The following is an 11,243-nucleotide window of genomic DNA, read 5'->3' as shown; positions in this document are numbered from 1 at the left end:
GCGGACAGACAGGACGCCAGTTTAACATCCATCTGAAGGATGGCACACACATCGATGAATCACCCTACCTGTGAAACACCGGCATGACAGTTTATAGCTCTAGGTCAGGATTCGAACCCAAGCTCGACAGCTTAGCGGGGAGTGTGGGTAGCTGTAAGCCATCCTGTCAGCCCTGTTAACTTAATTATTTGGGGCTTCGTCCGATTCTGACCAAAAGTACAACACAAAGTAGGTAGAGAGCTACCTGGTGGTGCACGTCATCTTCACAAGGAAGGTGTTAAGAGACAACAGGTGATGTGCATTCATTGTACTCATTAAATAAATATAATTAAGATTCATCAAATACACAGATGGGCCCACAAATGAACACATTTACAATTGACTTGAAGTTTTCGTGCAATAATATTCCTTGGAGATTCTTCATGGGTCGGATGTTCAACGTGATGACCAACATTCCTAATTACTCCCTGAAACACACGGATGAAGAATGTCGACTACTCTGCAACACGCTGTCTCGTCGATAAAGTTGCACAATTCCACCACTTTCACTATCAGCTCCAGAGTTCTGTGACTTTTCTGGAAAGACTACACTACTCAAATGTCGACATCAAAAACAATCACAACATGGATGCAAGTTGGGAATTCACATCCGACCGAGCCACACCATTACACATGGATGGCATCTAAGGGTTAAGGAAGAAGGAGGGGGAGCATCAGGTACAAGACAGTGGAGGGGAGTGGAAGGGTAAGCTGAGGGATGAGAGGAGGAGGTTGGGGGGAAGGACAAGCGGAGAGATGAAAGGAGGAGGTAGGGAGAGCAGTTGACAGTGTGTCTGAGATTGAAGAAGAGCAAGGAGTGAGGGCAGCATGAGGAGAAGGAGGACAAAAGGCTGGGTGGTGATGGGGTGAGGCACAGTGAGGAGTAATATGAGGAGGAGCAGAGAGGAGTAGAAGATTGGAGGAGGTGGAGGAATGAGTTGGGAGAGAGAGAGGAAGGGGGGAGGAACCAGCTTTGTGGATGAGTTCAGAGGAAACTTTGAGGAGGAGGGTTGAGGGGTAGTTTTGAAGGAGAGGAGTGAAGTGGGAGATTTGAAGGGGAGGAGTGAGGAGGAAGATTTGATGGGGAGGGGTGAGGGAGGAGTTTTGAAGGGGAGGGAAGAGGAGGGAGATTTGAAGGAGAAGGGTGGGAGATTTGAAGGGGAGGGGAGAGGGGGAAGGTAGTGATGGAATCGGGGTAGGAGGAAGGGGACATGGTGTGGGATGCTGGTAAGAGATAGGGTTGGTTGGATAGGGGAAAATACCAGGGGAGGAGGGAACAGACAGAGAAGACGTACAAAGGAACGATTCGAGCATTCAAAACAAAATTGGGTTCTTGAGATTTTCAAGTCAGAGATGCATTTGAAAATGTTGGAGGGGGGTGGAATAAATGCGAGTTTTGAGATTGGAGAAAGGAAGTGCTGCAAGACATTGAATTTTTCGAATCGGCACGATTGAAAGAGCGATTTGAAGACAGCCTTTTGAAAAGGAAGAAGAGCGAGTTGTAATAGAAGAGTATATGCCACACGGGAGAAGGAAGTTCAAGCATATTAAAACCGTGAAGACCTTCTGGCTATTCACTGAAATGAGGGTCGGGAGGCTGAAGGGGATGATGAATTGCAGAACAGAAGAATAGGAGATTAACAAGGCAGGTGGGGTGGATATCAAAGAAAGGTGTGTATAAGCATTTTCTTAGGACGGGAGGAGGGACTCCTTTTGATTTTCTTTATCAATATTATATAATGTATGTGTGTATGTATGTATGTATGTATGTATGTATGTATGTATGTGTATATATATATATATATATAGTTACAGATTTGTCACTTCCGCCTTTGTTGTTATTATGTACTTGTAGGATTTTTAGTTTCAGGTGATATTGTTGTTAAGATGTCTGTGTGAAATGGAGATTATTTTAGTAAAAGGTAAAAAGAAATGTTTGTGGAGGAAAAAGAAAAACGCGGCAAAGAAACTGGAAGAGGAGAAAGGAGGAAGATCGGCGAGGGAAAAAGAGACAGCCGTGAGTCGCATCGAGGCTGTGAGCGGACCTCTCGATATTGGTCGCGAATGAATTGAGGCTTCCCGTGAAAGGGATTGCCCGCGACATCGTCCTATATTGTGATTACAATTAAACCTGCATCTCAGGTTTTGGTACCAAGTGTGAACTATTGTTGGCAGGAAAGCAAGCGCCTCCAAAACAGGCCGATCCGCCGTTTTTCCTCGAGGAGGCTGTCCGCCTGGTGAATCGTGTTTTCTCGTTGGGATTCCCATATCGACATCGTGTTGATCGCCGTTGGTTCCCATATCGGCTTAATTCCTATGTCGACATCATTGTGTGGATCGCCGTTGGTTCCCATATCGGCTTAATCGTTGGTGGACGTGGGGCGTGGATTGCACTCACGTTTTGGGGGATCGTTACGTCGCGCCGCTTCCCCCTCTCCCCCTCTCCCCCTCTCCCCCTCTCGTCTCCCGCTCCCTTCATTGCATGTTGTGTGTCTGCGCATGTTTTTCATGTTCAATGTGTTACCTCTTACACGAGCTTCGATTCTGTATACAACAAAAAAAAGAAAAGAAAAAAAAGCCAGAAAGTCAGCATTACTGAGCCCAAGGAACAGGAAGCCAAAAACTTCTGGTCAAACTTCCAAAATCAAGACCCTCTGCTCACCTTCACTCTTTCATTCCGCCTCTTTCCCACCTCAGAAGCAAACTCCCACACTCTCTTCAATCCCACTCTTCTCTTCTCGTCTTTAAAACAGCTGTTAACCATGATCAGCTCCCCCATCCAAAACCTTGATCAGCTCCCCCCCCATCCAAAACCTTGATCAGCTCCCCCCATGCAAAACCTTGATCAGCTCCCCCATCCACAACCATGATCAGCTCCCCCATCCAAAACCATGATCACCTCCCCCCCATCCAAAACCATGATCAGCTCCCCCATCCAAAACCATGATCACCTCCCCCCCATCCAAAACCATGATCAGCTCCCCCCCATCCAAAACCTTGATCAGCTCCTCCATCCAAAACCTTGATCAGCTCCCCCCATGCAAAACCTTGATCAGCTCCCCCCCCATCCAAAACCTTGATCAGCTCCCCCATCCAAAACCATGATCAGCTCCCCCATCCAAAACCATGATCACCTCCCCCATCCAAAACCATGATCAGCTCCCCCATCCAAAACCATGATCAGCTCCCCCATCCAAAACCATGATCAGCTCCCCCATCCAAAACCATGATCAGCTCCCCCATCCAAAACCATGATCAGCTCCCCCATCCAAAACCATGATCAGCTCCCCCATCCAAAACCATGATCAGCTCCCCCATCCAAAACCATGATCAGCTCCCCCATCCAAAACCATGATCAGCTGCGATGGTCAAAACGAGTCAAATGTGTTTTTGTAAATTACATGACAATCTGAAAAATAAAGGTCAAGGACACGAATCAAATACCAGGTGCACAACTTCAGTGCAGGTGCGCTTTTATGATGCAGTAAACATCTTGAAAGGCCAAGCAGTCTGAGAATCCACTTTGGCAAAATTGAGCGATGCCAAAAAAAAAAGTTATCTTTTTCAGATTACCATTTGACCTTGACCTTTAAAATGTAGGGGTATGATGTAAATCGAGCGTAAATGCGCCTTGCTCTGGGGTATCTAGACAGGGGCAATTCCGTTCCGACCGGAGAAACCCAGGTCGAGTTTCGTCTCGACCTGGGTCGAGGTCGAGAAAATGGTAAAATGTCTATAATTAGGTCATGACCTTAAAATTAGGTCAAGTTAAAAAAAAAAGTAAACTCCATGTACGTTCTAATCATATTATTGATGTAAAATCTAATTCCGAAAGTCTCAGCCGGCTCTGTGATGCAGCTCAGAAATCTGGAGTGACGAGAGTGCAGGGAAAAAACAATTTCTAAATGGTGGTTTCATACTCCTGTTAGCTCTTTAAGTTAGGTATGTTAGCTAACATACCTGTTAGCTCGGTCCCTCGAGCGACGGGGCTTGCTTTGATCTCTCCACGGCATCAAAGTTTGAGTGTTTTCCCGTTTGTTTCTTTGTCAAATTTCCGCTGCGTATTTTGTTGTGTATGTGTTATTGTGTGTTTCTATTTGGTTTTGGTTTTGTAGTTGTTGCAAATTTGTGTGTAATCAGTCGTTTCTTTGTCCGCGCCTCGTGCGGCCTGGTGTCTCGTGCGGCCTCCTCGTCTCGACTTGTGCCCAGCCCCCTATATTCTCGTTTGTTCTTTCACCTCTGCTCCTGCTTTCTCAAATCCACGTTCTCACTTAGAGACTTTTCCCGGATTGTTTTCATGGTTTTGTTTAAATATTTATTTAAATATGTTTAAACCGCAGCGGAGATCCCCCCCCCCCCCCCCCCCCCCCCCCAGGATTTCCATGTTTTAAACGTTTCCCAGTGTGTACCCTGGATAAGAATAGGTACGCCGTATCCCTGCGTGTCGTAGGAGGCGACTAAGAGGGTTGGCGTCAGGAAGGGCATCCGGCCATAAAAAACATTGCCTCAAAAAGCGAACCATGACAATTACAACTACATGTGGGCAGGGTACAGCCCGAAGTGGAGATCAGTTTCTGAGGTTTGGGACATGGAATGTAGGGACAATGACAGGGAGATCAGGAGAAGTGGTGGAAGTATTGGTCAGAAGAAGAGTGGACATATGTTGTGTGCAGGAGACGAGATGGAAGGGAAGTGGTGTGAGAATGGTGAAGGGTAGGCAGGGACAGAAATACAAGTTTGTGTGGCAAGGGTGCCCGGAGGGCGTGAATGGTGTTGGTGTCCTGTTTTCTGAGGAGTTTGTAGACAGTGTGGTGAGTGTGACGAGAGTGAGTGATAGGTTGATGATGGTGAAAATGATGATTGGAAAGCTCTTGGTGAACGTCATCTCGGGATATGCTCCGCAGGTTGGTCGGAGCGATGAAGAGAAGGACAAGTTCTGGTGTGCGATAGAGAAGCTGATGGAAAACGTGAAAGATGAGGAAGTTGTTGTGGTAGGAGGAGACCTAAATGGACATGTGGGAAGGAGTATGGATGGTTTTGACGGAGTTCATGGGGGTTACGGATATGGTGTGAGAAATGGAGAAGGTGAAAGGATTTTGGAGTTTGCTGATGGAGCTGATTTGTTGATTTGTAATACTCAGTTCCAGAAAGAGGATAATAAGCTTGTTACATACACGCCAGGTGGGTCGACGACAACCGTTGACTACCTGATGGTGCGTAGGCGAGATAGGGGGCACCTCCGAGACACAAAGGTGATCCCGGGGGAGGAGGCTGTTTCACAGCACCACTTGGTTGTCTGCGACGTCAGGGTGAAAGGTGCGAGGAGAGCTCGGCGGGTGAAGTACCAACCGAGAATGAAGGTGTGGAGGTTGAAAGAGGTGACAGTAAGGGAGGCATTAAAAGAGAGGCTGAGTAGGGTCGAGGATGATGTGGTTGAGCTTGAAAGTGGTTGGATGTCAATGAAAGCTAGTCTGTTGGGAGCCGTTGGTGAGGTATGTGGATGGACAAAAGGACCACCGAGGCACTCGGAAACATGGTGGTGGGATGATGAAGTTGGAAAGAGGATTGACGAGAAGAGGAAGAAGTTCAAGGAGTGGCAGAAGGCGAAGGGTACGGGAGCAGAAACAGCAGAGCATGAAAGTTATAAGGCAGCCAGGAAGGCTGCAAAGAAAGAGGTAGCAAAGGCGCAGGAGGCATGTAGGAAAATGTTCGGAGAACGCTTGGATTCGGAAGAGGGTCAGAAAGCAGTATTCAGGATTGCAAAGCAGATAGCGAAAGAGAGGTGTGATGTGATGGGGGTGAGCTGCTTGAAGGATGAAGTGGGACAAATCGTTGTCGACCCAGATGGAATTAAAGGAAGATGGAAAAGATATATGGAAATGCTGTTGAATACAGAGAATGAATGGGATGGCAACATAGAGAGTAACCCAGTTTTAGGACCGGCAGAGAAGATAACTGAGAAGGAAGTTGAGGAAGCGATAAAAGCAATGAAGGGTAGAAAAGCGGGAGGGCCGACGGGAGTTGTGGGAGATATGTTGAAGGCAGCAGGAAGTTGGGGTGTGAAGAGAATGACAGAGATCTGTAATCTGGTGGTGAAAGAAGGCCGCATTCCAGTGGATTGGGAACTGAGTACCCTCGTCCCTCTATACAAGGGGAAAGGTGACCCTCTGGAATGTGGCTCATACCGAGCGATAAAGTTATTGGAGCACGGAATGAAGGTATTGGAAAGGGTGTTGGAGGAGGATAAGGAAGAAAGTGAAGATCGACGAAATGCAGTTTGGATTTATGCCAGGAAGAGGAACGACAGATGCACTTTTCATTGTGAGGCAGTTGCAGGAGAAGTACATGGAGAAGAGGAAGAAGTTGTTTCTTGGGTTTGTTGATCTGGAGAAAGCATTCGATCGGGTTCCACGCAAAGTATTGACATGGGCATTGAGGAAGTTAGGAGTGGAGGAATGGTTGATCAGAGTAGTGATGGCAATGTACAAAAGAGCGCGCACAGCTGTAAGGACAAAGGACGGGAACAGTGGTGAGTTTGAGGTGAAGGTGGGAGTGCATCAGGGGTCGGTACTAAGTCCACTACTATTTGTAGCTGTGATGGAGGTGCTGGCTCAGAACGTAAAGGAGGGTTTACCGTGGGAGTTGTTGTATGCAGATGATCTGGTGTTGATTGCGGAAAGTATGGATGGACTGAAGGAAAAGATGAACACGTGGAAGGAATGTATGGAGACAAAAGGTCTGAAGGTGAATATCGGAAAGACGAAGGTGATGGCAAGTGGTAAAGCATGTGGTGAGGTGGAAAGAACTGGGAAGTGGCCCTGTGCTGTGTGTAGGAAGGGTGTCGGAGTGAACTCCATTCAGTGTACAATGTGCGCTGAGTGGGTTCATCAAAAATGTAGTGGTCTGAGAGGGTCATTAACCAGTGTGGCAGCTACATTCAAATGTAAGGTGTGCACAGAGGGAGCTGCAGATGGAGGAAATGTTGAGTTGGATCTTGGAGGCGGCGTGAAGCTGGAAGGTGTGAAAACATTTTGCTACCTCGGAGACATGCTGAATGGAGAAGGTGGATCGGACTCGGCAACGGTTGCTCGAGTGAGATGTGCATGGAAGAAGTTTCGGGAATTGAGTGGCGTGCTGATGATGAGGGGAGTGTCGTTGAAGCTGAAGGGAAAGGTGTATGCTGCATGTGTGAGAAGTGTTATGATTTATGGGAGCGAGACATGGGTAATGAACGTAGAGCAGCAACGAAGGTTGGAAAGGGTGGAAATGCGAATGGTTCGACGGATGTGCGGAGTATCGTTGAGAGAGAGGAAGACAAATGATGAATTGCGAAAGATGATGGGAATAGAGCCTGTGATTGATGCTGTGAAGAGGAACAGGTTGAGATGGTTTGGTCATGTGTTGAGGAAGGATGAAAGTGACTGGTTGAGAAGAGTGATGGAAATGAATGTAGAAGGAAGTAGAAGACGGGGAAGACCGAGAAAGACTTGGCTAAAGATGGTGGAAGAAGAAATGCGGGCAAGGGGGTTAACAAGGAGAGATGCAGAAAATAGGGCAAAATGGAGAAGATTGTCATGGGGACCGCAAGGCTAACCCCCGCTCTAGCAGGGAAAATGGCCTTTAAAATGCATGTTGTTGTTGTATACTCCTGGTGGTGTCAAACTCTGTGGTACCATTAATAATTGGAGGCACAAATTGTAGAAAAACAAACCCCACAACAGCAATTAGCATTCCCCTATGTTACATACCTATCGCTACATATATGTAACCCTATGTTACATACCTATGGGGGAAAAAGGTTAATAAATGGAGCTGTGTCACCAATGGATCTTCAGGGACAGGTAGGTTGTATCCTTAGCATCCCAGGACCGGTCGACAACATGTGATGTCAGTCCACATTTCATGGTCAACTCTTAATGCCCTCAAAGCGTCAGTCCACATTTCATGGTCAACTCTTAATGCCCTCAAGGCGTCAGTCCACATTTCATGGTCAACTCTTAATGCCCTCAAAGCGTCAGTCCACATTTCATGGTCAACTCTTAATGCCCTCAAAGCGTCAGTCCACATTTCATGGTCAACTCTTAATGCCCTCAAGGCGTCAGTCCACATTTCATGGTCAACTCTTAATGCCCTCAAGGCCTCAGTCCACATTTCATGGTCAACTCTTAATGCCCTCAAGGCGTCAGTCCACATTTCATGGTCAACTCTTAATGCCCTCAAAGCGTCAGATATGATGGGCACCTTATATGCTATCTATGACACAACACAATAACTTGCATTTTAAGGCCATTTTCCCTGCTCGAGCGGGGGTTAGCCTTGCGGTCCCCATGACAATGTTCTCCATTTTGCCCTATTTTCTGCATCTCTCCTTGTTAACCCCCTTGCCCGCATTTCTTCTTCCACAATCTTTAGCCAAGTCTTTCTCGGTCTTCCCCGTCCTCTACTTCCTTCTACATTCATTTCCATCACTCTTCTCAACCAGTCACTTTCATCCTTCCTCAACACATGACCAAACTATATGCTATCTATGAACAAGAAGTTAAAGTGTCCTCATGGGCAGGAAAAAGGTCCGTCATGCCTCGTATGTGAAAACGTTTCACCGTCGATCTCTAGAAACATGTAGTTTATAAAATGTACAAAACAAACTTACCCCAAGGAATCCACAAACTGCAGTAATGACAACCGTCCCTCTCGCAGCCCTGGAGACGGGAAACAGGAAAACACACCGCCCTGAGGTTCAAATCGATATCCAAGCAAAATGCCGTGCACACCGAGGGTGACGGTCGGAACGACGTGCACACCGAGGGTGACGGCCGGAACGACGTGCACACCGAGGGTGACGGTCGGAACGACGTGCACACCGAGGGTGACGGTCGGAACGACGTGCACACCGAGGGTGACGGTCGGAACGACGTGCACACCGAGGGTGACGGTCGGAACGACGTGCACACCGAGGGTGACGGCCGGAACGACGTGCACACCGAGGGTGACGGTCGGAACGACGTGCACACCGAGGGTGACGGTCGGAACGACGTGCACACCGAGGGTGACGGTCGGAACGACGTGCACACCGAGGGTGACGGTCGGAACGACGTGCACACCGAGGGTGACGGTCGGAACGACGTGCACACCGAGGGTGACGGTCGGAACGACGTGCACACCGAGGGTGACGGTCGGAACGACGTGCACACCGAGGGTGACGGTCGGAACGACGTGCACACCGAGGGTGACGGTCGGAACGACGTGCACACCGAGGGTGACGGTCGGAACGACGTGCACACCGAGGGTGACGGTCGGAACGACGTGCACACCGAGGGTGACGGTCGGAACGACGTGCACACCGAGGGTGACGGTCGGAACGACGTGCACACCGAGGGTGACGGTCGGAACGACGTGCACACCGAGGGTGACGGTCGGAACGACGTGCACACCGAGGGTGACGGTCGGAACGACGTGCACACCGAGGGTGACGGTCGGAACGACGTGCACACCGAGGGTGACGGTCGGAACGACGTGCACACCGAGGGTGACGGTCGGAACGACGTGCACACCGAGGGTGACGGTCGGAACGACGTGCACACCGAGGGTGACGGTCGGAACGACGTGCACACCGAGGGTGACGGTCGGAACGACGTGCACACCGAGGGTGACGGTCATGTGAAACACGTCAATGTTCATTTACCATCGAACTGCAAATGACATGTTTACACTTTGACGATCACCGTCAGCACAAGGCCGAGAATCAAACTGCAACCTTACGAGTCACGGTCAATCTATCATTGGACACAGGTGAGATACAAGGTAACACGAAGGTATAGTATATGAATGATCGTACCTGTACAAATAGGTAGAAGCGCCGAATGATCTTTGTCGACAACGAATCGCTCGCATAACACATCCAAAAGAGGCTCTCCCGCCATGCTGTTCAATCTTCAATTGTGAATTCAATCGATGATTATTCATTCTCTTGAGGGTTGAAAATAATTATTCATTCTTTATTATTATTATTATTATTATTATTATAACGCGATACTGGATTGCAGAGAATTAGTTTACACATTGGTGAGTATAAGAAATGCTAAGTAGAAATCCTTTACAGAAATTTAGACGTAAATAACATTATTACTTACATACGGTGAATGCCAGCCTTCATTATAATGTATGCATTATACACCTCCAAACTTCATCGTTCTTAAACAAATATTACAAAAATCTCGGGGATCAGAACATTATTTTACTACACTTGATATATATGTATATATATGTATATATATCTTTATTACAATAGAGCAAACGAAAATGGTTGTGTTTTTGTTTGTTTGTATATTTGTGACCAAAAGGTCTTCTTCAAATTAAAATACCACCCAAAAACACATTCCGTGAACTCTCAAAAGATGAACAGCACGGTTAGAAAACATTAAAAACAAGAAAGAGAGCAGAGATTGCAAACCCTCGACAGGATGTATTTTCAGTGTTTTTTTTAAGGCTTTTGTGTTAAAACAAATATGGCGGCCGAACCGCGTGACCGATGACGTCATCATAATTTTTTTTCTAAACTAATTTATTCCAAGATTATGCTCAAGAAATTTCATCTTGATTGGATGAAGTTTTGTACTTGTCGAATTATGACGTCATGATGGAGGCACCTATGACATCATCATTAACATTATTCCCCATGGAGCGTTCTTTACAATGAGCCATGTCTCAATTTTTTCGATTCAGCGCTTTCGGAGATACCTACAGAGGTGCAAAGTTTTTCGGTTTTTCCAAGATGGGGGCCGAACCACGTGACCTATGACGTCATAATTATTAACAAATTATACAGGTGGAGTTGCACCTATGGTGAAAATTTCCTGTCAAATGGACCAACGGTTGCAGAGAAAATCGTATTTATTCTGTGCGGACAAACAGACAAACAAACAAACTCAAATGCAATACCATCTCCTCTGGCGAGGGGAACAAGTACAGAAACATTCAAAGTACACCGCCCCCATGCCAAATAAATACATATCCTACAGTGCGGCATTGCCGGGCACCGAAACGCCGTGCAGCTCTCGAGACTGAATTGGGTGGAGGGAGAGGTGTGCAATAATTGATTGATTAATTGTATAATTAAAATCAACAAATAATGATCATAAAATATTTTCGTAATCAATTGGCTAATAGCATACCTAGACTACCAGTGCTTCATCCAAAGCTGTAAC

General features: G+C 47.1%; 1 protein-coding gene across 4 annotated transcripts in view; it reads right to left on the bottom strand.

Moving 5' to 3' along the window:
* The window catches only part of MMS19 (MMS19 cytosolic iron-sulfur assembly component), a 132,925-nt gene extending 122,919 nt beyond the window's left edge, over positions 1-10,006 (bottom strand). For 2 of the 4 annotated variants that reach the window (XM_068114373.2, XM_068114374.2), the window contains exons 1-2: positions 9,875-10,006; positions 8,690-8,738 (exon numbers count right to left, since the gene is read on the bottom strand). In XM_068114373.2, the coding sequence (XP_067970474.2) occupies positions 8,690-8,738; positions 9,875-9,959 (134 nt within the window). In that variant the 5' untranslated portion in view covers positions 9,960-10,006. The remainder of the gene's footprint in view (positions 1-8,689; positions 8,739-9,874) is intronic. The other 2 variants (XM_068114375.2, XM_078777000.1) reach the window with 1 other exon arrangement.
* Positions 10,007-11,243: the final 1,237 nt, after the last annotated feature.

Source organism: Myxine glutinosa, chromosome 4 (genome assembly GCF_964187855.1).
Source record: "Myxine glutinosa chromosome 4, kmMyxGlut1.1, whole genome shotgun sequence".
NCBI lineage: Eukaryota > Metazoa > Chordata > Myxini > Myxiniformes > Myxinidae > Myxine > Myxine glutinosa.
Note: the sequence above shows the minus strand (reverse complement) of the source record. Positions and strands in the feature narration are given on the sequence as shown.